The sequence below is a fragment of the Haliotis rufescens genome, unplaced genomic scaffold, assembly GCF_023055435.1.
Source record: "Haliotis rufescens isolate VD_foot unplaced genomic scaffold, xgHalRufe1.0.p SCAF_57, whole genome shotgun sequence".
NCBI classification, from domain to species: Eukaryota; Metazoa; Mollusca; class Gastropoda; order Lepetellida; family Haliotidae; genus Haliotis; species Haliotis rufescens.
Window position 1 is genome coordinate 1,906,494 of NW_025964301.1, and position 27,920 is coordinate 1,934,413.

At 40.5% G+C, this 27,920-nt stretch overlaps 1 protein-coding gene across 1 annotated transcript in view; it reads right to left on the reverse strand.

The window, feature by feature from the left end:
- Nucleotides 1-1,298: 1,298 nt before the first annotated feature.
- LOC124137806 (T-box transcription factor TBX1-like) overlaps nt 1,299-27,920 on the reverse strand; it is a 40,879-nt gene continuing 14,257 nt past the window's right edge. The window contains exons 3-7 of the mRNA XM_046504255.2: nt 14,940-15,213; nt 7,625-7,777; nt 4,276-4,343; nt 3,591-3,709; nt 1,299-2,309 (exon numbers count right to left, since the gene is read on the reverse strand). Coding sequence (XP_046360211.1) covers nt 2,035-2,309; nt 3,591-3,709; nt 4,276-4,343; nt 7,625-7,777; nt 14,940-15,213 — 889 coding nt within the window. The 3' untranslated portion in view covers nt 1,299-2,034. The remainder of the gene's footprint in view (nt 2,310-3,590; nt 3,710-4,275; nt 4,344-7,624; nt 7,778-14,939; nt 15,214-27,920) is intronic.

Sequence of the window (27,920 nt, forward strand, 5' to 3'; positions counted from 1 at the left end):
TCTTATTTGAAGTAGTTTTCGTGTTCATAAGCCAATACGGAAACCTTCGAGTGGGACAGGAGTCTACATTCGGCTTGTCAAGGAATGGGTCATGAATGTGTAAATGCGAAATGTTTTCGCCAATTTTACGTTGCGCTCCCTTTCTCCGCCTGCACAAACAGCTGTGAGACATACAGGAAGTGGCTACGATACTATGACGTCTCCATACAACGATCACGTCATTATGCTTCCTTGATAAGTAAATACGCCATGTTGGCAGTACGCACTGACATTCATCTAAATCGGAGTAGTTCGAATAAAAATTAATGAAACAATATATACTCGCCGACAAAAGAATCGCGAATACCACACCTGATAATATTTGAAGAATTACTCATATTCAAGAGATATTAGATTGGTTTGATGCACAAACGAACATATTGTTATGTGTGAACCGAGGCTCATGAACGCATCACATGTGACGTCATAGATCCATGACGCAAGATGCACCATTTGTCTCGTGCAGGATTAGCGTGTGAAGTTTGGTAATCACGAGCAGCATATCGTGATGAGAATAAAGACACTCTGTGGTAACACTTGACTGATTGTTAGTTTTGTCATTAAGTGGTACACATTGGAAACATCTCTTCTTGACGTACATACTTCTCTATATGTTTCTATGGTTCGCGTTTCTTTTGGCGTTGAGTATATAAAGGATTCTCCATTCTTGTGGCGATGCCCATTCCTTTTTAAAAGTAATGAGCGACGGGGCACACAATGGATGGGCTTCATATATCGTACCTATATTTGATATCAAACCCAGGTCTTCGACGTGACGAACGAACGCTTTAATCATTGGTCTACCCATCGCCCCATCCAGTATTATATATATCGTCAGTTTAGGATGAAATCTCACGTCTGTAAAAAACCTTCTGAATTTAACCAGTTCTGATGACGTAATTGCATGACGTCATGACCAGTGGATAACGTCGTTTTTTTGTAACCACTTCTGATAGAGCATAATAGCATGCTTTCCCCCTTCGCGAACACCTGGTATCATCACTGATTTTAAGTAATCCATTCACATAATCTGTATCACTATTTTTGGTTTTTACCACAATGAAAGCTGTTTCCGCAGATAATCGAAATTGATTATTCTCAGGCGTTGACGGTGATATTTATCACACACAATTTCTTACTCGTATGTGTCAGTCGCTATGTAATCTTGCTGATGCAACTGAAAGTTTAACGTCCTATATTTTGTGTACTAATATATCATCGGAGACTGTTGGGGAAGACTAGAATACACTACACAAAGATGTTAGAAGCAATTTTTTATTGTAAAATGCATAATAAATATGAGACAATAACCTTTCATCATAAACACGTTTACTATATTCACACAAGCAAACCTCTTCAACTGTTTAAAACGTATGTTCAGTGTCTATAAACATGGAAGAGGTAGAGGCCTTTCTCTGTCTGTGACTGTCCATTAGACATAACAGTATGATGCAGTGTGCTTGTCATCACTGAGAGAAAGGCATACGTATGGTCGAGATCCACTTTGTGTAATCACAGGGCAAGATAGCAGCACTTCTTCATATCACTATGACGTAAGGTTCTGTTTGTGAACAAGAAATAAATCACAGCTTTCTGTCTAGTTGTATAAGCAAAAGTGATGTAATTAAAAACATCCTCCTTGGGACTTAATTAGTTTTCAGAAGCAACAAATACCAGCATACTTTGGACACTGGAAGTTCGTGAAGACGCCAAAATGAATGGGGCACCATTGGTCTTGACTGTAGGCCAGGATATTGCAATTGTGAATCAGTCATTGCACCAATCCTTCAATCAACATGAATCAACTGTTCTTAATATGTGACGTTGTAAAGACAGTTCTGTGATATTCTGTCCATTATATATCACACAATGTTGCACATGTATACCTGAATGTGATTCCCCCCAAGCTTTCTCCAGGTAGAACAGGTTTGATAAGAAGCTGTCAGCTTCAGTCCCTCAGTTTTCACAGACAAGTCAAGAAACACTTTAACATTATCACCGGTTCTCAAAGCCATAGCTCAAGTTGTTAGGCCCCGTGTAGATGCCCTTGACTCTCGGGGCATATGCTGGTGAGGAATAGTCCATATTACGTGAGTAGGGGCTAGAACGGGCCTTGTTGGTGGCCATGTATGGGTCCGTGCTATATGGGGCATACGCAAAACAGTCTGTGTACATTTGTGTAGGTCTGCTGTATTGGAGGCCCGTGTGGAGGCCGGGGTTGATGCCTGGAGGACCTACCACGGATCCGATGTCTTCACCAACACAGTCACCTGAAATGATAAGAATATAGGTCTACTCTTGTTGTAGGTTGTAACTTGGATACACTTCGACCTGTATTATCCGGTTACCTAATATCTTCCTGAGGTAAGGGAGATAACTGACTTTAAAAATTCAGTTTTCACCCTTGCCATACATGGCTGAAATTATGGAGTAATATTATGGCTGAACTAACGAGTCTATGCATAGTTCAATAAAAATCGCGTAACGGTTCATACGCAATGCCGAATTCGTTCGCCTGCAGGATTTTCAAAGCTCGTGTACCGTCAACAATGCCTCGACAGGTATTTTCAAAATCTTTTTATGTTTTTAATCAAGGTGCTCAAGTGATATGATGTGCCTTTCGAGGCAAGGTCCCTTTTATTACAATAAAGATTTTTAATTTCGACGAGATCGTTCTGACTGGGCGCTGCCATTTTGTTTGAAGAAAATGCATGTGATATGAGAGGTAGAATCTTATTGGTCAGTAGGGGGAACATAGACGGAAAATAACTTGTTATAGCCTCTGGTGGCGCTACTATCGAGCCCGAAATTCCAGCCTAGTTCGGCAAGAGTGGAAACTGGACTAAAAGTAAGTTAATTCCCTTGCCTCGGGAAGATGGTTATCTACAGGCAATAATCTGTGCCTCTTTGCCAACACCTGGTATCATCACTATTTGATAGGAATTCAAAATCACATGCTTATGATGTTGTCGGAATCGTATAATGGACTTAATTCATTGAAATATACAACCTGTTTTTACATAAAATCAGTATAGTTGATTTCATGAATAAAAAAAGTGACAAAACCTCTTCCACAATCATAAAAAAAGCTCTGCTAAAAGTAGAGTATTGTTCAATTCCGACTATATCGTAAGCATGTGTCTTTGAGGTCAACCCTTGCTTACGAGAAGAGGTGACACTGGATGCTGTTGTAAGCCGCAATCAACAATATTTCAGCTATTTAAACGGCACCTGAAAATGACCGAGTCTGACTATGGCAAACTAGAGGTCGGAGGCTTGAACACTGATCAGAGCTGACGGGGTATAATCACACACAGCCAGGCTCACACACCGTTTCATTTGGCCCGTACAACATATATTATGAATAACGCTTAGTCTTGTTCAAGGACTGTGAGACAGATTAGACATGTATGATGTGCTAATGGTAACATTTAATCAACCTCTCAGTAGGGATTCTTGGATTCCTACCAAAATACCGATTTTTTTTTGTAAATTGTGGAATGTTAGTTAACGCAGGAGAAGTTTGAATTTCAAATTCCTCTCCCAAATACCTTTGTCATCTGGCCCTCTCTTCCTGCCCACGCCGCCCAGTACTGTCAGAGAGTTTTGTCTGTGGACAGACCTGGCCCTGGAGGCACAGGGGTTCAGGTGTGAGAGGACTTCAACCATACTGGAACAGAACAGGAAGATTAGCTTATGCCTTGTTTGGAGTGAGTGAGTGAGTGAGTTGGGTTTAACGCCGCTTTTAACAGTATTCCAGTTATATCACGGCGTGTCAGCTTAATGTGAGAGGAAAGCCCGAAGTGATGCAGGTCTCAGACGTTTACCACTTCGGTGAAACCCACGAGCACGGGTATGGTGCTGACAAACCTAGAAACATAATCGGGGCGAACCGGGATTCGAACCCACAATCATAGGTTTCTGGCGTGCCCAAGGGACGCAACTCTGCACAGCGAATCGCGGTGCCTTAGACGAGTGGGCCACCCGTAAATATTGTACCTATTCTAATCCGGAAACTCATTGGGCATGATTGGTGCATAGATAGAGAGGTGATGTCACCCTCCTGCAACTACCGAATCTATACATGGATGAATCTGATCGTATGTATACACGGGGGGCGTTTAAGTGTCTTGCCTTATGTATATATGTGGTATCATGGTACGGTTAAGATTAAATATTATTTTTCATATTCCACGTAAACTGGCTAACGAATATGCACACTTTGGGCACACTCACCAGTCGTTAGGATCACAGTCTCTGAACCCCTTGGCAAATGGATTACTGGCAATCTTCAGCTGTGTGATCTGCAGAATAAATAACACATACAGGCGACAATACAAACAGCGGAGAATGTAAATTGTAACTGCATAGAGAACACAAAGGAAACTGAATACATCGATATGAGTGAGTGAGTGAGTGAGTATGGTTTTACGCCGCTTTTAGCAATATTCCAGCAATATCCCGGCGGGGGACACAAGAAATGGGCTTCACACATTGTACCCATGTCGGGAATCGAACCCGGGTCTTCGGCGTGACGAGCGAACGCTTCAACCACTAGGCTACACGACCGCCCCACATTGATATGAGCATGTACAATATGAAAAAAAAGTCTCGGAAGTTGATCACTTTGCTTCTAATCAATATAACGAATCTGCCAGTTACGTCTTTGCTGCTTAGATTCTTATTTGTCGTACGGTCATCCGTTTTGGTCTGCAACATATATGACGTGTATCGTGTCAATGTTGTTTCGCCCCTTGGGAATTCCGGGTTAGAACCGGTCCTCAAAGACGCGAGTAAATGGATCTCAGACCAGGCTCAGCGACTTTGTTAAATGCGGTCATCGTCCTCGACAAGGAGGGACGTTGCTCATAATATCAACCACTAGTTTGTCTGGTCTATATTCGTATATTTACAGGCCGCCATCAAATAGTATGAATATTACTGAGCATACAGACATAGAGTGAGTGAGTGAGTGAGTGAGTGAGTGAGTTGGGTTTAACGCCGCTTTTTAACATTATTCCAGTTATATCACGGCGTGTCAGCTTAATGTGGGAGTCAAGCCCAAAGTGATGCAGGTCTTAGACGTTTACCACTTCGGTAAACCCACGAGCACGGGTATGGTGCTGACAAACCTAGAAACATAATCGGGGTGAACCGGGATTCGAACCCACAATCATAGGTTTCTGGCGTGTCCAGGGGACGCAACTCTGCACAGCGAATCGCGGCGCCTTAGACGACTGGGCCACCCGTGCCCCCTACAGACATAGACAGCTATTTAGGTCATTCAATGTCCTGACGTAAGATAATCAAAAAACCACGTCTCCGACACTGTATGAGCAATCTTGTAACGTTTCATCACTCTTGTATAACGTGACCTATTCAGGAATCCATTATCAATACTGATAATGTCTTGTGTTGTACAAACGCCCTTCAGAGTTTACAGTTTTGATAACAGAAATCAGCAGTGATTCCCGGACTATAAACAAATCCAACAACAAACTAGCATGGTGCCATGAAGGTTTTGTATACTGGTTACAATGTAAAACTATTTATACAGAAGCAGGTGCTAGCTTTCATTGTGTATTGTGACATGGACGCCAGACATCACACACCCGCATTCAGGTCCCGTGTCAGTATGACTGACAGAAGAAGGCTGTATTCTGTTGCAACATATACAAGCCTGCATGTGATGAAATTTTCCATTAGTCCACTCTTTTAGACTTGACCCGTAGTTGACAGATTTGTCCGGAGTGCTTACATTGGTGAAGCATGCGTAATGTGTGTGCATTATTTACAGGCTTCAGTTCAGTGGACGTCATCATTGTTTTGATTAAATGAGAACTTAAACATACATTCATAGACTCGTTGGTAAATTATCCATTGTGTTGAGTATATCTGACTTGTGTAATGTTTGGGTGAAGTAATATTCAAATATTCATCTGTAGTGCTGTTATCTTTGGTATCTGTTATCTGACTATTGACGAGTGAGTGAGTGAGTGAGTGAGTGAGTGAGTGAGCTAGTTAAAATTTAACTTCGCTTCGGCATTATTTCAGCCATATAGCGACATTAATTGTTTGAAGGCATACTGCGGTGTGATGATGAATTGGTGCATCTGCACAAAGGCCAAAGAATATCTAGTTTACAACGTTACTTTAAAGGGACGCTGATCAAGCTCTGAACGTATCTTGTATGTGGTATAACTGTTCGTAGGTATACTCCTTTGTAAAGCTCACGATGCATTATTATCTATACCTGTTCGATGGCATATTGCTTTATAAAGGTAACATTGCATCTGTAGTGTAGTGTTACTGTTCGATGACATACTGCTTTATAAAGGTAACATTGCATCTGTAGTGTAGTGTAACTGTTCGATGGCATACTGCTTTATAAAGGTTACATTGCATCTGTAGTGTGGTATAACTGTTCGATGGCATACTGCTTCATAACGGTTACATTGCATCTGTAGTGTAGTGTAACTGTTCGATGGCATACTGCTTTATAAAGGTAACATTGCATCTGTAGTGTGGTGTAACTGTTCGATGGCATACTGCTTTATAACGGTTACATTGCATCTGTAGTGTGGTGTAACTGTTCGATGGCATACTGCTTTATAAAGGTAACATTGCATCTGTAGTGTAGTGTAACTGTTCGATGGCATACTGCTTTATAAAGGTTACATTGCATCTGTAGTGTGGTATAACTGTTCGATGGCATACTGCTTTATAACGGTTACATTGCATCTGTAGTGTAGTGTAACTGTTCGATGGCATACTGCTTTATAAAGGTAACATTGTATCTGTACTGTGGTGTAACTGTTCGATGGCATACTGCTTTATAACGGTTACATTGCATCTGTAGTGTGGTATAACTGTTCAATGGCATACTGCTTTATAACGGTTACATTGCATCTGTAGTGTGGTGTAACTGTTCGATGGCATACTGCTTTATAAAGGTAACATTGCATCTGTAGTGTAGTGTAACTGTTCGATGGCATACTGCTCCATAAAGGTAACATTGCATCTGTAGTGTGGTGTAACTGTTCGACTGCATACTGCTTTATAAAGGTAACATTGCATCTGTAGTGTAGTGTAACTGTTCGATGGCATACTGCTTTATAAAGGTAACATTGCATCTGTAGTGTAGTGTAACTGTTCGATGGCATACTGCTTTATAAAGGTAACATTGCATCTGTAGTGTGGTGTAACTGTTCGATGGCATACTGCTTTATAAAGGTAACATTGCATCTGTAGTGTAGTGTAACTGTTCGATGGCATACTGCTTTATAAAGGTAACATTGCATCTGTAGTGTAGTGTAACTGTTCGATGGCATACTGCTTCATAACGGTTACATTGCATCTGTAGTGTAGTGTAACTGTTCGATGGCATACTGCTTTATAACAGTTACATTGCATATGCAGTGTAGTGTAACTGTTCGATGGCATACTGCTTTATAAAGGTAACATTGCATCTGTAGTGTAGTGTAACTGTTCGATGGCATACTGCTTTATAACGGTAACATTGCAATGTGACTAACGCTAAAACTCTCTGGATGATTAAAGGCAAGAACAACGTAAAGTCACATACCCTGTGGTTCTGATAAGCAGTAACGGCCATGAACTTGGTCTCCTGGAAGATGAACGTCTTGAAGTTCTCCGTGGCTGATGACTCCTCCGTCTTCGGACTGACATACACCACGTGGAAGCGAGGCTGGTATTTGTGCATCGAGTTCAGAATTATCTGAAATAAATAACATGCCTGGTAACGTTCACGAATACCTCAAATGTAAAACGTCGTATGGTAAGTTTTAGAATCTGAGGTGAAATCTTGCAATGGTATTTTAAATCTGGCAGGTCACGGATGGTGTACATCAACGAAGATGGAAAGTGTCCGGTACAGTTACCACTGGCACTGAATGGTGCTGCCAGTCTGAACATGGCATTGTATGATATTGGAAGTCTAGCAACTATCCAAGAGGGTATTTGTTGCTGCATAAAATAACAAGTAGATTGGTGGGAGAGGCGCGGGGATGCTCTTTATAGTGAGTGAGTGAGTGAGTTTTTGCTTAACGTCGCTTTGAATAGTATTTCAGTTGTGTCACAGCGTGTCAGCTTAATGTGGGAGAAAAGCCCGAAGTGATGCGGGTCTCAGACATTTACCACTTCGGTGATACCAATGAGCACGGGTAGGGTGCTGACAAACCTAGAAACATAATCGGGGCGAACCGGGATTCGAACCAACGATTATAGGTTTCTGGCGTGCCCAAAGGACGCAACTCTGCATACATAATGCTTCTCAAAGGTCTCAAGTTAGTTTGTACTTCTAAGATGGTACACATATTCTATTTTATAAAAAAACAAACAGATTTGACATCAACAAGCGATCACAATACATCATATTATTCAATAAAATTACACAGTATAATTTATTTCCACGTGCATTTTAGTGATCCAGCATGTCTTATGTTCTTACACCGAAATATTTACTCCCTGTGATATGTCCCGTGTGATGTCCCGGACTGATGCCAATTTTTATTGTGCTAGCCCACTGATATAGCATGCCGCAGTTTAACATGAATACCCAACTCAGACACAGTATACTGACTCCGAGCCGATCAGTCCTTGCTTTAGCCCCTTAATGCCGAGCACCAGGCAGGGTAACAACAAGTACCATCTTTTAACGTCTTTTGGCATTTACGCGGTCGGGGATCGAACCCGGACCTTCCGCTCTCCGGGCGGATCCTCTACCACTAGACCACGGAGACACTCTGGTAATAAAAGCACATTCAAATGAGGATTGGGTGGTTGTAATGGCTGATCAGTTTGACCTGAGCGCCATCACAGCTCCACAGCGTGGGTCGCTTGCTCATGCAATCAACTTTGATACACCAGACATTAATTATTTACAGGCGCCGTTGCTTAGCCGAGATATTGTAAAACAACATTCAGTGACGGTACAGCTGATGGTTTCCGTCGGTTGGGACACAGTCCGCATCAGGTTGAGATGTTGATACTACTAAATCAGTAGTCAACCTTCATATAACATAGAGACGATTCGCGTCCAGATGTGTAAACACCCTGAGTGGGTGAGTGGTCTACATAGTGATGTCGACAAGGAGATTACACTCTAGTCGGTGTACGGCCTCCGTCAAGTAGGCCCATGCGGAAATAACATCACAGTGTGTTGATACTACATTAATTAACACTTCTTGAAGTTTGTAATTAGATGTAGCAATTCGTGCACTGCTTGTAGTGAGATGATGTGGGTGGTTGTCATTGGGATTGGTTTAGGCACACACACATTCCTGGCCGTGAAATAGATCAGATAAGATGCGGTGGAATTGATTTCATGATTATCCTCCTTGATCAGAATTGCTTCTTTTCAGGATGATTTTTGCCTATACCTAAAGAATCTAAAGAATCTCATCAGGATTCATAAACCCTCTATCCTACTTGATCAGAATTGCTTCTATTGACGATGATTTTTGTCTATACCTAAAGAATCTCATCAGGATTCATAAATCCTATCCTCCTTGATCAGAATTGCGTATTTTGACAATGAATTTTGTCTATACCTACAGAATCTAAAGAATCTCATCAGGATTCATAAACCCTATATCCTACTTGATCAGAATTGCTTCTATTGACGATTTTTGTCTATACCTAAAGAATCTAAAGAATCTCATCAGGATTCATAAACCCTCTATCCTACTTGATCAGAATTGCTTCTATTGATGATAATTTTTGTCTATACCTACAGAATCTAAAGAATCTCATCAGGATTCATAAACCCTATTCTTCTTAATCAGAATTGCTTATTTTGACGATGATTTTTGTCTATACCTACAGAATCTAAAGAATCGCATCAGAATTCATAAATCCGATCCTTCTTGTTCAGAATTGCTTCTTTTGAGGATGATTTTTGTCTATACCTACAGAATCTAAAGAATCGCATCAGGATTCATAAACCCTATCCTCCTTGATCAGAATTGCTTATTTTGACGATGATTTTTGTCTATACCTACAGAATCTTAAGAATCTAACCAGGATTCATAAATCATATCCTCCTTGATAGAAATTGCTTTTTTTGACGATGATTTTTGTCTATACCTACAGAATCGCATCGGGATTCATAAACCCAGGCGTTCTCTTCGCTCTGTTCGTGCTTGATTTTCAGTGATCCGTTTATATAATGTTTCATGAATGTTTTGCCTTTTACGCTCTATGGAATCTAGTTCGGCAGATTGTCGAGACTATTTATTCTTGGTCTGTACCCAGCACCCTGTCAACAAAGTCAGCAATCCTGACCAAATGATCCAGTTCAATCCCAATATGTTCCTTGACACCTACTCTAGCCAGAGTTAGGGCCACTGCATCGAAATCCCCTTATTAATCAGCACAGTTGTTATAGATATTTTGTTTCGTTGATTGACAATCGTGACATAAATATATTTAAAGCGCTCGTGAAAACATATGGTGAAATGTACGTGTAATATAATTGATTATCATCATAGATATTCTCAATGATAGGGGGCGGTCGGGTAGCCTAGTGGTTAAAGCGTTAGCTCGTCACGCCGAAGACCCGGGTTCGATTCCCGACATTGGTACCATGAATGAAGCCCATTTCTGGTGTCCCCCGCCGTGATATTGCTGGAATATTGCTAAAAGCGGCGTAAAACCATACTCACTCACTCACGTCTATAATTATATTTATACCCATATGTAGATAGGTTGTACCCTGGTCTACGAGGGTGTTTTGTAAAATGAAAATTCTTGATTCTTGATCGTATCGTCTTGCCCCCATAGGTCGATATCATCGTAGGGTATGCAACATATTTGTTGATATATATAATGAGCATATATCTAATAAGGGCTTCAAAAGTACGGTCCTTACGAACGTTCAGCTGTGTAAATATCTATGATTTCAGTTACGAAACCAGTCATAAGAATTTACTCTTCCATACAGAAATTCTTGAGATTGTTCCGAATTGAAACCTAATCAACAGGTATGTAGAAGTGTAACCGATAGCCAAAACGCAACACATCCTTCCGGCCAGATGTAGCATAAATATATCATAGCCCTATCCGCATTCATGGAACACAACAGTTTTCCAACGAATTGTCATAGCTCATATTTACTTTGATCTATATGCAAGAACAATGACCCAGTTGCCCTTTGCGTGTCTGCCAATCAGCTCGGTGCAATCTATATCCCCAAGGACGTCATTGATGATGGATGCGGGTACACCATGATGTTGGGAAAGTTCAGTATTTGGAGTTTGTGCAAGTTTAGCTTTGTACGTCGTGTATCTGTGTCAGTTAAACGGCAGTGGTCACGTCCAAGCGTAAGATCTGAGACGAGTTTTGTTTACCTACAGGCGTGGAATAACAAAGGCTAGTATCACATACGGCAGTGTTGTGTCAGATTCTCCCTGAGTAATTAGCACTGGGTCGGGGGTTTTACACCACGTGCGACACGAGGGAATGTTTCATGCATGCGATAAGCGAGCGTGCGGAGAGTCAGCCGGCTCTCTCTTACTTCCTCTCACAAATTAACGAGCTGTATAAACAACTAAACGAAATCTAAACATTCCAAGTTGTATAAAAGTAGCGACCTGGCACTCAGCTATCTAACAAACGGCTACGGCTGACCTCGCGAGACCTTTCGAGATTCTACGAGACTTGGCAAATGGAGGACCACTCTCCTGGAGAAGAAGATAAGAAAGTGATCGTTGATCATCTCCCCTGCGTGGCCGCGTGTCATCAAAACGAGTAGTAGAAACAGTCGAGCAGATTTATAAGGCAGTGTTCAAGAGGGGCCTGTCACCACTGTACCTTCATCTATCAGTACACCGCTAACAATTACCACCTTTCCGACTCCCAGCTGGATGTACCCAACATGCTGTAATCAGTTACCATGTCTGCCTGTCTAGCGTCAGCTAAATTAACTCACGATAGATTAGGTTTAAACAAATAAATTAGCTCAATGCCTGGGCGAATACATCGACAGAATAAGTTCGCCCAAGGGTACGTTAAGAATGGAATGTTGCAGCCTCGATTCAGTTCGTCTTTGATGACTTAAATTGTTTGGTAAACACTAACAGGAAAGGTGTCTTAATTACCTGAGATTTATTTCTGGTTGGGGAAAGGGGAGAAATGTGGTAGTATATTAAGTTAGAAATCGTCAGGATGCTACGAGATTCGATGTCGTAAGAGAATATTAATAAACACTTTTGTATGATTTGAGTATTTTTTTTATATGGATTCCATATAACTTTCAATAATTTGTGAGGGGGCGGTCGGGTAGCCTAGTGGTTAAAGCGTTCGCTCGTTACGCCGAATACCCGGGTTCGATTCCCGACATGGGTACAATTTATGAAGCCCATTTCTGGTGTCCCCCGCCGTGATATTGCTGGAATATTGCTAAAAGCGGCGTAAAACCATACTCAGTTAGTTCAATATAATGTTATTAACACACATTCAAGTCTGTTGATTTTGAATAGGTCCCCAGCTTGCTACCCATGAAATCGGACGTAGACCTAAACTGAGTTTCCGTATGTCAAAAGCGCTGCAGTCAAGTCACAAAACAGTCGCAAGCGGCTGAAGTGCACCTGGTTAGCGTAGAAAACTGATCCATGTTCCTTTTCAGGTTTCTGAATTTTTATTTAGATCTTTTAAAGTAAGTAATTCAGCAAAGCTTTTTTGTCTGGATTAATACATACTGGTGGCCTATATTCCTATATTCTTAACGATGTTGATCGTCCTCTGAGAGTGAGGGGAACTGAGACGTTGTATTCCTAGATTGATCATTGAGGGTTGCAATGTTCCTTGGCTACACAAGAGGCAAACAAATGCTCGACATATAGTGATTGCATTTACGCTTTTTCTTGTTTAGGGCCCCACTGAACAATATTTAAGCTATGTGACGGCGATCTGGACCAAAACATCTAGCGATTGCCATCCTGAGTTCCGATCTACGCATATTGGGATACGATGACATGCATCAACCAAGTCAGCGAACCTGGCCAGCCGATCCCGTTAGTCGCCTCTTATGACAAGCACAGTCTCCTCTTAAGACAAGCATGGGTTGCTGAAGACAAATATTAACCCAGATCTTCACGGGTCTTCAGGACATAAGACCTGACATATATCACATCTACCGATAATATTTCAAAGTGATCTTCGATCTTTGATTAATTGACAGCTACTGCCAGTTTAAGCTTGGGAGGGTTTTACCGGCTAGCCCGTCTATAGTTTTCTGTGAGTTACGATAGGGCTAATTTACATCGCTGATGTAAGCTGGGCGTTGTGCGGTTCCTTCGTGTATATACTCACACCCAAATCGTGAAGTTTGACATGTGGACGCAAAGGAACGAGATACTAGTGACTGAGTTAAAACACATCGGAATATTTCAGCTATGTTACCATCTGTATGTTCTACAATAAGGATCTGTATGTTCTACAATAAGGACCTGTATGTTCTACAATAAGTATCAGTATGTTCTACAATAAGTATCTGTGTTCCACAATAAGGATCGGTATGTTCTACAATAAGGATCTGTATGTTCTACAATAATGATCTGTATGTTCAACAATAAGGATCTGTATGTTCTACAATAGGTATCTGTATGTTCTACAATAAGGATCTGTATGTTCTACAATAAGGATCTGTATGTTCTACAATAAGGATATGTATGTTCTACAATAAGGATCTGTATGTTCTACAATGAGGATCTGTATGTTCTACAATAATGATGTTTGTTCTACAATAAGGATCTGTATGTTTCTACAATAAGGATCTGTGTTCCACAATAAGGATCGGTATGTTCTACAATGAGGATCTGTATGTTCTACAATAAGGATGTTTGTTCTACAATAAGGATCTGTATGTTCTACAATAAGGATCTGTATGTTCTACAATAAGGATCTGTATGTTCTACAATAAGGATCTGTATGTTCTACAATAAGTATCTGTGTTCCACAATAAGGATCGGTATGTTCTACAATAATGATCTGTATGTTCTACAATAATGATCTGTATGTTCAACAATAAGGATCTGTATGTTCTACAATAGGTATCTGTATGTTCTACAATAAGGATCTGTATGTTCTACAATAAGGATCTGTTTGTTCTACAATAAGTGAGTGAGTGAGTGAGTTTGGTTTTACGCCGCTTTTAGCAATATTCCAGCAATATCACCGCGGGGGACACCAGATTCTACAATAAGGATATGTATGTTCTACAATAAGGATCTGTATGTTCTACAATGAGGATCTGTATGTTCTACAATAAGTATCTGTATGTTCTACAATAAGGATATGTATGTTCTACAATGAGGATATGTATGTTCTACAATAAGGATCTGTATGTTCTACAATAAGGATCTGTATGTTCTACAATAAGGATATGTATGTTTTACAATAAGTATATGTATGTTCTACAATAAGGATCTGTATGTTCTACAATAGGTATCTGTATGTTCTACAATAATGATCTGTATGTTCTACAATAGGTATATGGATGTTCTACAATAAGTATCTGTATGTTCTTCAATAATGATCTGTATGTTCTACAATAAGGATCTGTTTGTTTTACAATAAGTATCTGTATGTTCTACAATAAGGATCTGTATGTTCTACAATAAGTATCTGTATGTTCTACAATAAGTATCTGTATGTTCTACAATAAGGATCGGTATGTTCTACAATAAGGATCTGTATGTTCTACAATAATGATCTGTATGTTCTACAATAAGTATCTGTATCACTTTTTCGCCTTGTACGCCCGATTGAATCTGTTTCGGCGGATAATCGAGACTGATTTTTCTCAAGCGTTGGGGATTCACATTAACTAAGTAATTCCAGGTACATCCTACGTGTATTCTAGCCTCGACAATACTTACATGTCCATTGTCATCCAAAAGATTGTTCGTCAGCTTCAGTTTGTCAAAGGACACAATCTGCTTCATCCACTGGGAGCCCTTGGCGGGGGAGTCAGGGTGCACGTGGATCCGACCCGGCATGTGGGGGTCCGCCTTGCCGGCCACCACCCAGCTCGAACTGTGGAAGGAGTAGCGATACCGCTTGTCGTCCACGGGGACAAAGTCCATCATCACCATGAAATCCGACATAGGATCAAGGCCGAACAGACGGACCTGGAATGTGGGGAACATCCGTCTGAAACATAAGAGGAAGTCAAGCTATTAATTGAGGCTGGAATGACTTGATGTCTTTGTAAAGAGAGGCTGTCTGGGAGACAACAGTGAGTGAGTGAGTGAGTTGGGTTTAACGCCGCTTTTAACAGTATTCCAGTTATATCGCGGCGTGTCAGCTTAATGTGGGAGGAAAGCCCGAAGTGATGCAGGTCTCAGACATTTACCACTTCGGTGAAACCCGTGCACCCCCCCCCCCCTCGGGAGACAACAGAGTATCCACAGTTTGGGGTATCTAATCCCCTGTCCCAAAAATTAATTTGTGTTAAATCTTAATTTAACAGAGTAATATTGTTTTGGTAAAATGTCAATAGACAGAATGGTCAATTTATAGACAGAATGGTCAATTTTGTTTGTTTCTTGTATTATTGTGAAACCAGCCATATGTCACCTATATAACGTATTTCAACACAATGCAGAGCATATTAACCGATTCAAATTCTTATTGAACTGGGGCGGTAGCCAAATGGTTATAGTGTTCGCTCGTCACGCCGAAGGTCCGGGTTCGATTCCCTTCATGGGTAAAATGTGTGAAGCTCATTTCTGTTGTTCCCCGCCGTGATTGCTAAAAGCGGCGTAAAACTATACTCATTGCTGGTGTTCCCCGACGTGATATTGCTGGAATAGTGTTAAAAAGGCGTAAAACTATACTCATTCACTTTAATCAGACTACCCGACAACTGTTTACTTAATTTCACAAACATGAAATGGGATCTGGAAATAAAACATCGTCATCACAGTATGGAATCTTATTCGTATGACAACGTCCCCAAGCAATTGGTCAAACCCAATCCCATCTGGACACTCAGGCTATTCCTATCAAAAATTGAGTTGTATCAAAAACATCGTAAATGCACAAGCATCATTTTCGATAATGTATATGCCTCCAGTTGCGCAATTGGTCGCACGTCCCAAAATCGCATAAAGCTGATGAAGAGATTAACACGGCTTCCGTCTAGACGAGAACAACATGTTTGCTCTCTTTTAGGGACGCTCTTCACTGACTCGGATGCAGCGAAACCCCATTAATCCGGACGGTGCCGTTCACACTTATTTCGTCCGGATAAACAAATGTCCGGATTAAGAAATCAATGTTGAGGGGGTAAAATCACATGATGTCGGAATTGCACAACAGGCTGCTGTTAGCAAAAAATTCTAAAGGTTATGGAAATGGTTTCCATGGGAACGTTCCTAACAGAATCGCCCGGACCGGTTTCACGAGGAGACACTGTAAATTGTTCATACAAATTATGTTTTAATGATTCCACGTAATATCTCATATGTCCATATCTGCGAACTAAATAAGAAAAAAACAGAGCCCCATCTCATTACAATAAATACTGCCAACAAGATTAATTGCCCTTTCCAAGTGATTCCAACCCTCATCTATTCCCACCCACAACGATAACGCCAACTCCGACCCCCACAATTCCCAACCGTTCACCCCCGGGTTGCACAATGACACCGTAAGCACGTGATGGATTGTCTGAGATTATCACCCCTGGTTCACACGCACGTGCACACAGGTGGCGCTGTGATGGAAGGCAGGCTTGTAGCGGGCGATAACTGCCTTGTCTTCAAGGCTTAATTAGGACTGAGAGGCGAGATAGCTGGCGACAAGACTGATCATTGACCAAGACTCGGCCACATGTAAGGAATTAATTACTGACCAGGATCAGTGGTGTGTGATAAAGTAGTAACATTGCGTGGCGGTGGAGGTCTACAGCAGTAAAACGTGACTTTTACAATGATACTGTTGCAATAAAGTTAGGATCAATTACATGTTCTGTGGTGACATTTCCACATAAAGACCAACTGCAGGAGCACCGCGCTGCAACACGACTCCATGCGGGTAAATGTAAATGTTGGACTATCTGGTTAAGATTTAACGGTTAGCGGCTAATTCATTGTTCAAAGGGGAAAGACCATGAAAATAGATTTTTTATCTCAGATATACGACATACTTAGTTTGGCTCTGCCTGAGATATTGTTTTTTTCAAGACTGGGAACCAGAATGATATGGAACGTGTATCATTATTTCAGTTTAAACGCAGTAAGAGCATCAGAAGAATACGGTCAGTTGATTTTTACATCTCCATCATGGAATATTGTAACCATGGAAAGGGTTACATTTCTTCATACATCTATCTATATCTGACGAGAGTAAACGCACAAATCATTGCCACAAAAAATCCATATCAATAAGCCTTCTGCTCTACTTTCGCACAGATCTTTGCCATGAACATTTCTGTAATTGGTTTAACGCCGCTTTGCAGAATGGGTTTCCCACTAGGGAAGCCCATTAGGGCCACATAATTATTATTTTAATCTTGAAAATTCAAATTCAAGATGCTATCTTAAAAGTTCAAGTTCTAATCTGGCAGCGTCAGCTCAAAGCAGGAAGGGAAGTATTGGGAAGTTCATTTGCTGTCTTCAGTTTATCTTGCATTTTTGAACTTATTAAGTTACATTTTCAAAACGAGAACTTGAATTTTCAACCTCGCTTCTTGATTTTTCAAGATACCCCGCCCTCTACAGTGACGAAAATATGTGAACCATGCTAAGCATATTAAAAAAATAAATGTTCCCTCCTTAATGAAGTTGCTAAAATACACACTAAAACATATGAATAACGGGATCGGGTTCAAGCTCGGTGAATTGGTTGATGCATGTCATTGTATCCCAATTGAGTGGATCGATGCTCATGGGATCACTCACTGGATTGTCTGGTCCAGATTCGATTATTTACAGACCGCCGTCATATAGGTGGAATAGTGCATCATTAAACAAAAAATACAAAACGAAAGTAACCTGACAATGTCCACGTGGGTATTACAAGTAATCACGATTACTGCTGTATGTATATGTAACTATTTAGCCAATGTGGACAAATCAAGTTTCCGTGACACGAATTTAATGCACATCGAACTACAATACCTAAACCGGAAGCGTGGGTTTTTACAAAAAAAGCAATCTGTGGCAAAACGAAAACAGAAACGAAATCAATGTAATGTCGATGATCCCAATACAGTAATCATTCACAGACCAGTGCGAGCTTGGCTCTCGACATCACTGCCCTCATCCCATTTGTCTTGAACGTCATAACACGAGGAGTCTTTGCTAGTTAGAGATAGTTTATAGAGTGAGACGTTAGGACGTAAACTCCTGGCAGGGTTTGATACAACACGCATCAATCTGAGCGGCTCATCAATCTTATGCTGTAACCTGCCGTGACGCGCTCTGCTTTCAAGTGTAGGGAGCTGGAACAGAGCGGAACTGTCGCTGTCGGGAGCTGTGACGAATGGCTGATATTAGCGGGGTGATAAAGACACAAGTGCTGTGGAGGAGTTCTTGATCTAGCGCTTGGGAGGGTGATGATAGCGTGTGAGATGTCGCTCCTGTTGATGAACAGTAGTCAAGTAGTCTATGGACGCTAATGTGTATTCTGTTTCTTTTCAGTATAATCTGGTTGGAACACTCTGAAAAGTGAACAGCCTAACTTTGCAATTGTCAAATTATCATGGGAAATATTTCTTAAGTGTACTTTTGATAGTGATGCTTTTCGAGAGCGTGTGTATATACTGAAACAGAAACATGACACTATTTAGAAGATGTGTACGAATGAGTGAGTGAATGTTACGTCACTCCGCAGTACACCACAACATTCAGACTCGATTATTTACAGACATACAATGTACGATCGGTCCCGTGGAGATTCCGGGTTAGAATTGATCTTCAGCAACCCACGCTTGTCGTAAGAGGCGACTGACGGGATCAGGTGGTCAGGCTCACTGACTTGGCTGATGCATGTCATCGTATCCCCACTGTCCAGATCGATACCCATGATGTCAATCACTGGATTATCTGGTCCAGATTCCATTATTTACAGACCGCCGTCATATAGCAGGAATATAGCTGAGTGCGGCGTTTAACAACAAATAAACAAACATTCATCCTCTCAATGATCGAGACAGGCAAACCAGTAGTTGAAACCATGATCACTTGTCTGCGAAACTCGAAATTTTACTGTAGCCATAATGCTATATCAACTCTTGACCCGTGAAGATCCGGGGTAGAATAGGTCTTCAGCAACCCATGCTTGCCGTAACAGGCGACTATGCTTGTCGTGAGAGGCGACTAACGGGATCGGGTGGTCAGGCTCGCTGACTTGGTTGATTCATGTCATCGTATCCCAATTGCGTAGATCGATGCTCATGATATCAAACATGATATCTGTTCCAGACTCGATTACAAGCCCCGTGTATCATTACATATCGCCTGATCATCTCATCACCAGGTCTACAAAAAAGGTTCTAACCGACGACGTCACGTCACACACTGATTGTAAACAAACTAGAACAACAGTTTAGATAAAACAGCCGATTAATCCAAACTCTTTCAAAAACAGTAAGTGGAGTAACTGCAGCTTTAGCATTTGTTTTGCCTCAAGTATTTCATAGAGTATTTGTTTTTATATAATTTGGTGAATAGGATTCCGTTATCCTATTACAACTCCCACTACAATAAATAAAGCGACCTGGTTTCAATAAACTGCAGTAAGAATATCTAAAGTTTTTATGACTATACCAAGACATTATCCTACTTTAAGGGAGCCCAGCGAGTATTCCTGGTTAGAATTTGCACCCAGCAACCCATACATGTCGTAAGAGGCAATTTAATACACGAGACGTTCAGACTCGGTATTATGTCAATGCTTGCCCTGGTATTGTTGCTCATAATATCGATCACTTGTTTGTCTGGTACAAAATCGATTATTTACAGGTTTATAGCTGGATTATTGCTAAGCACGGCTTAAACAACAAATAAACTAAAAAATCCGGCGAAAATGTAAAAATAAGTGCTGTCAGTATTTGTTTGCATGGCGAAGGTCAGAAGCTCAAGACTGGAAATCTGTTCCGGGTATGTTTCTTCTTGAAGTGTGGACCGCCTCCGTGGTCTAATGGTAGAGCGTCCGCCCGGAGAGCGGAAGGTCAGGGGTTCGATCCCCAGCCGCGTCATACCAAAAGACGTTAAAAGATAGTACTTGTTGTTACCCTGTCTGGCGCTCGGCATTAAGGGGCTAAAACAAGGACTGGTCGGCTCGGAGTCAGTATACTGTGTCTGAGTGGGGTATTCATGTTAAACTGCGGCATGGTATCTCAGTGTGCTAGCACTATAAATCCGCATCAGTCCGGACTAGTACAAGCAGCCACACACACACACATACACGTGCATGGACGTCGCTATATAAGTGCAATAATCTTGGACGCGACGTTAAACCCCATTTCACCTCACCTCACCTTGAAGTGTGGAACGTTCAACAACCAGTTGAATCACACTGTTCCAGGGTACAATGACCATCGTTAACCTACAGTGGGCAGTGATCATGTACTTTACAGGTTCATCTGGTGTATACAAGTAAGGCATCTATCACTGTCACTCTCATTGACAGAACAGATGCTGCTATCAGGCACACAGGCTTAAACTTCTGGATTATCGGGAACCCTCCCCAATACCTGATACCAACCCTGCACGGAGCTTTATCTTGTAACACAATACCCAGAGTTGCAGCGCGCGCTGTGATAAGATTAATAGAGAAATTAAACTGACAAAAGTCAAAACGGAAACACTAGGAAAATAGAGATACAGAGCCGTCCGTAGATACGAAAGACAAAAAATGACGACAGATGGTTTTTGTATATTTGGGTTAAAATGAAAAAGATTATATTCTGGGGAGGCCACGATAAGACTGTAGAGCATGGAATGTATCAATCTCTTGCAAACTTGATATGGTCGGTCGTTTTTTTGAACAACCTGATACCGAGCCTCACTCGAGGCTTAGACAGGTTTCTAAATTACATAATTAATGATATCTTAGACCTGTCAGAGGCTTGTACGGCTGAGAAGCAGCATGATAGGTTTGCATGATTTAATAACATTTGATACCATTGATATAGTTGGAGGCTTGGAGAGGTTTGTAAATATCATAATTAATGATATCACAGATCTGTCATAGCATCGTACTAGTTAATGGTAGAATGATGTGTGCGTGTGTTCCTCGGAACATACACCCATGACATCGCAGTGGTTGATATAAAAAAAACCCATAGAGTTGCGTGTAAATTTAAACCTTCAACACCAGAGACAACCTATTCAAGATTATAACAGAATACATTGGACGAAAACTGCAAAATAGCAATGAAAATGACATTAATGGGTCACTGAAAGTCGGTGGAGACAACGGGTATTCGTTAAAAGGGTAAGCATGCCCCGACCTTCCGGTAGCACCTTTACTTACCAATTTAAAAGATGTGAGTTTAGTTAAGTGAAACCTGATACTCGGCTGACAAAACCCAAGGATCATTGTGATCTTAATCTGGAATTCGAACCTGTAAGCATAGGAATCTTTGGCGGTTACGTGTCGCAAGTGTACAGATCGCCTTAGGCGACATGGTAACCTTGCTTCCTTTCACTGAAAGAACACTATATACTGCCAAACATTTGATTATACACAAAACTGAGTCTCTTAACATGCATTTAAGTATTTAAGTTTATATTTAAATAGAATGATATTATCTGATTATCCTTATCAAAAGATGAGTTGTATAGAGATATACGATTATGAAATAATATCCGGATGTTACAGGTGTCATGATATGTGTAACCGGAAACGCATACGCGATCAGAGAAATGTCATTTCAATCTTTCACGGTTTTGAGCAAAAACCTCATGGACAAAACGTCAATGCCAGAGGTCAAATCGTGGAGAACATTATACGGATGGATCAATGAAAACAGTGAGGACACTAGGCGTTCGCTAAAAGTGTAAGCATGTCCTGCTCTACCGACAGAACCCGCCACAATTTGCATAAAATGTAAGTGTTTGTTGCCTAAAGCCGTACAGCAGTACCCCCGCCACATGACGTTGGTCTCCAAGCAATCCATTTTGGACCAGACAATCCAGTGACACCATAGACTATTTACTGATTTTATCAACATGTGTAAATGGAGATGAATCTTGGTCTATCAAACTAAGAAATGCCCGTATTAGCGACGCTTGTAGCTGACCCTTCATCATATCGTATCACCAGTTTACTACTCGTATACACTTACCCTGTAACTTCCACCAAAGTCTGCGTAGCTATGTAAGTGCAATAATCTTCAGTGTGACGTTAACCCCATTTCTCCCCACCTCCACCAAAGCCAATTATAATGTATTTATTTTTCTGTTGTTCTGATGTGATGGTGTTAACTTTCGATCGCGTCCACGTCGTCGGACCTATACGATGCAAGAATGCATCAATGGTAGTTACAGGATATTAATTCGAACTAAGTGCAGTTGTATGCTAAATGAAGTCCTATTCCAGATGAAGTAGTATGCTTGATGTAGTTCTGTACACGATGTGGTCGTGTTCAAGATGAAGTTTTATGCAGGATGAAGTTGTATGCTAGACGTAGTCATATGCTGGATGTATTCGTATGCTTGATGAAGTGGTATGCTAGGTGGATGCAAGATTAAATCCTACGCCCTATGTCGAATGACAGATGCAGTCCTATGCCAGTTAAGTAGTATGGTAGAGGGAGCTGTGGCTTGTTTGGCCCCGATTACACTAAACACATACGTGATGCATGATTGAACGTACTTAAGGCGTGTGTACATTTGACTGTTTAATTAAGTTCATCTGTACTTGCAACAACCGTTTGTAGCACCAATGTTTGCTTAGATAAGATAAGATCATATTTATTGCAGAAACATTCCATTACGGAACAGATGCATTTTTTTAAATGGCAAAACAATATGATTCATTTATACATATATACAGACATACATACATTCCTGTAAACACAAAAAACATACATTACATATTTGATGATATACAAAAAATGTCATCGGTTGATTAAGATCAAAGGTTATTTATTGCTTCAAATGATAGACATGGAAACAAATGCAATTGATATTGATGGCTTTATTATTTGAGAGGATGAAGAGCGTATGGAGTGAATATTTGGCGGATTTAGACTTCTTCTAACTTTATTCTGGATTTTCGAAGCGAAGAATTGGCTTCAAATATCGAACCGGTAAGAAGACACGACTACGGCATGACGAGCGAGGCTATACATACATGTAGGTCCGTAGCGTTAAGGTAGTGACGTAATTGCATTGTGTTTGAAGACACGGTGAAGCCAAACCTTCACACCAACCCTTGTCATTGGGACATTGCAATGAGAACAATTTCCCTTCAGAGCGGATATTAGAGAATGTGTTTAGATTCTCAAGGATAGCATCAACGGCGTTCGGTGCCATCCCCCTTATGGTTCTAAACAATGGATCTAAAACTAATTATCTTCTTTCCGCTGGGCGACAGATCAGATACCAACAGCCATTTCTTTACATTAAAAAAAACCCTTTACAGTACAACTGTTATGATCTGCAGATCACACAGGCACCTTACGAGAATTGGCGATTTAAGAACAAAAACGTCCATCTGCTTTTGACAAGACAAGTCGCTTTTTATTTAAACCATAAGTGAAAATTATGTCAGAACTGGTTTCTCTGGTCGAGACAGGATTATCTACAGATTGTCGTGAAATAGCTGGAATATTGCTGACAGACGGTCGTGATTAAGATGGAATTCAGCCGACTGCGGCGTAAAACAATATCAACTCTCTAAGTTTACTTATCTAGGATCATATATCTATAAAGTGACAATTGGAAAATACGTACACTGCACATCCATCCATTTTTCCCCCACAACATCAATCCCTCCTTCAGTAACGCTACCCAGATCCCGCGCCATCATTGTCGACAGGACTCTCGCCGAACTCATGTCGGTACACGCAAAGGCGGCGAAGCGCTTGTAAACACGGTATCCCGTGATGCACCTGTTCTCCCAACACTTGAATAGTTTCAATTTCCACAGAAGTTTTTCCAATTACCGGAGTCCCGAGTTTCTTCTCGCGTCGCCTGCCTGCACTTTGTTTTCCTTACTTTGTTTAGCCTTGGCTTCCTGCTGCCTCCAGTAACTACACGCGCACGTTGAAATCCAGCTCGTTTCACCGCCATATTTTGACGGCACGGGAATCAAGTGTTTACTTGCGATACATAATGGCCTGGCAGGCCACTAAACTCATTCTCACTGCTATAAACTTCTCTTGACACGGAAACTGTGTAAATTACACAGCGCTAAAGTTCCTTCACCGTTACATACCAATGTCGAATTCAATCTTACCGATTCTAAACTCCCGGTACAACAGATTCTATGAAATTTTCATCAGCGTCTATGAAAATGCCCCATCTGTTATATGACGTTGACATGTGGGATTATGTTATTCTTAGGTTACAAATTTAAATGATTTTAAAGTGTTTTTCACGGAACCGCTGCAGTGAAAACCATATGAGCGCAAGGAATGTATAAGCGTGTATAATCTGCTGTTTCAACATGAATATCGGCAGATTAACACAAATGTTCAATATAAGGTGATGAGTTGTTGAGTTTACGGCCATCTTAAAGGTGATGATGTGGAGTTTATGGCCAACGCTAGACGTACACAAGTCTCTAAGGCCACAGGTCTTGCTAATTATTAGTTTAATAATAATTTCTAGATTTTCTAAGAAACAAAACGTTTTCCCCATAACAGACTTGCGTCTTACTGTCCGCTTATCTAGACTTGTCTGTGATAAGGATATACTTACTATACACCCATGGACGTATCATTCAGTACAGCCTTCGAGCAAGGCTAGGTCAACGTCTAAAGCTTCTGTCTTTATTTGATAATATTTATGTGAGAGAAAATATTTATAGAATAAACAAAGTAATACTAGAATATGCGATAAGATAACAATAAAAGCGATAAAAACATAATAACAAGAACTCTGGTAAAAGCAGAGTTCACTGTGTGTTGCCGACAATATCATGAACATGTGTTAATGTATCACTATCAAATACTGATGATACCAGGTATATCCTGCCCCAATGATGACACCAGTCACACATTAATGCACAGACAACACTTTTGTTGACCTGTAAAACACGGAAACATATGGCACAAGTCGAAATAGGAATTGCATCGGACATACTTTTGTCACTGATCTAAACATTTTAAAAATGTCCTCAACATACTAGTATTTATGTCTACTCTTTGGAACTTTTTGGAAGCTTTACTAAGGCCTTGAATACCCGGACACCAAATGCATGTCAAGATTACGAAGATTCTATCACAGTCTCATCCACGATTTGAATAGCCCTTATAAACATGCATCGTTTGATCATGTCAGAATGCATAAACATTTCTATTGATTCATTTTGATACATAGTTTTTCATAAACCAATATGAAATGAATATTCACAAATAAATCTTCAGCGTTAGGTCCGGATCCATGAGGGTAAGAAAAGTGGAGTTCAGTGAACAGTTGACCTGGCTTTGCATGTGTTTCTTTGCATGGGGCAGGATACGGTAACCTTTTCGCTAACACCTAGTGCCATCATTATTTGATATTGATTCATAAATACATGCTTATGATATAGTCGGAATCGTACAACGGACTCTGCTTTAAGCAGATATTTCTTATGATTATGGAAATGGATTGTCGCTTTTTTTTGTATATTATTATTAAGTCGCACATGTACTGAAAGATTCGGTTATGGAGTATGCTTTGCACATTCTTTGATTCCTTTACGACCTTAAATTTTTGTTGTTGAAAAATTCAAATATTAATACATACAATCGACATGGGCAAAATTGCCAGACACATTTGAATGACCATTAGCTATTTTCCTGTTGTCTCTGCGTGCAAATATACCATAGCTTTTAGCAAAATATATCATCCTATATTCAATGATGATTTTCAGCAACCCATGCTTGTCGTAAAAGGCGACTATGCTTGTCGTAAGAGACAACTAACGGGATCGGGTGGTCAGGCTCGCTGACTTGGTTGATGCATGTCATCGATCCCAATTGCGTGGATCGATGCTCATGATATCAATCACTGGATTGTCTGGTCCAGATTCGATTATTTACAGACCGCCGTCATATAGCTGGAATATTGTTAAGTGCGGCGTTAAACAACAAACAAACAAAACAATGATGATTTACTTTTATAAATAAAGAAAACATACATATTATCACCTGAAGGACCCCATGTGTAAGTCTATCAGTAGCATATCCTTAGGTTCCTATCTGTCATGTAAGGAGAAATAGTGGCGGTTCTCAGTGCCTACGAACATTTCACCGTGGTCATAAAATGCTTTTTTTAAAACACTATAACAAAAAAACTGCACATCGATTCTCCAGCATTCCAAAGGGTATTTTTACCAAAGGATATCACCCAAGAGGTAGAGTAATAGAAAATACTTGAAAAGGTCTTCTTTCTTTGTATATAACCTCGTTCTAAATATGTTAGAGCTAGCATGGCTAGAAGTTTTTCTCGTCAGACTCTCGCTATGAAAGATCTCTCAATCTATAACCTTAGACAAATAAAGAATTGTTGCCATCAGTGCAGGAAATGGCAGTGTAAAATTATTTATGATGTTGTCTTGTTGAAAACAGATCCGTTATCCTTTCTTGTTCGAAACGTTTTTTTCGTAATATACGTAGAGGCTCTAGCTGGTCTTCTAATCGTCATACACATATGGACGCAATGCTGGAGATGAATACTTCATAAAATTATCAAATAACATCCTCGATAATTCAGGGTATATATCCATTCCTTCCTGATTATACCCTGCCATCGCGTATCCCTATCTGTGCACGGAATATGTCTCGCCCGTGGGAGTAATTTGATTGAACGGCTGTTTTCAGCGTGGTGTCATTCGAATGAGACTGAAGGCAAAGCCTTTGTAACCCTGGGCGCAGGGTATTTATCTGGACTAACACTTAGTCTCTAAAATGAACATCGTATCGAACAGAAAAAATAGTTGTTTAATTATCTTAATAAAAACCTAATAAAAAGGAGCCCAGAGACTCTCTTCATTTTCAGATACTGCAGAAATCTAGACTTGCAATACATTATAGACTTGCATGGGCTGTATTTGACATATTTGTATCAGGGTCTGTAAGACAGACTGGGTATTTATCATATACTAGAGGAACTTACTGGTACAAGAATAAATAATTTTGATGGATATTTTTTATTTGGGTGTTGTATGTTTTAAATGCTTATTGCTTACGTACGAAACAGACAGAACGTAACTATTGGTAAAGTTATTTATATTCTGCTCAAACAAAGTTTAGGACTACCCGATTCTCTCACATGACTATTGTTTATCTGTCAGGGCATGACAGAATAACTGTGGTCATATGAAAGAATCGGGTTGCCCTCAACCTATTGTAGTATATACAATATCATGTTGACGTACTTCAGCTCGTTAAAAACAGCCAACCATTGTGAAATCTTCTTTTGGTAGTTGGTAAATATTTCAGTAACAAAAACCAGATGTGATAGTGTGGAAGGGTTCTTCTTTGGACTATTTTCGAACAGCGTGATTCATGAAGTAAATATCCCCGGCTACTAGCATCCTATTTATCACGTATCTTACACTAACCGCTGGGGGAAGGTGGTGGGTAAATCTCCATGTAGACTAACATTTAGTCTCTGAAATCTTATATTACACAATATCCTTTTTGACTCTACAAATAAAAAAAAATCCCTATGCTGATTTCAAAGAGCTAGCTA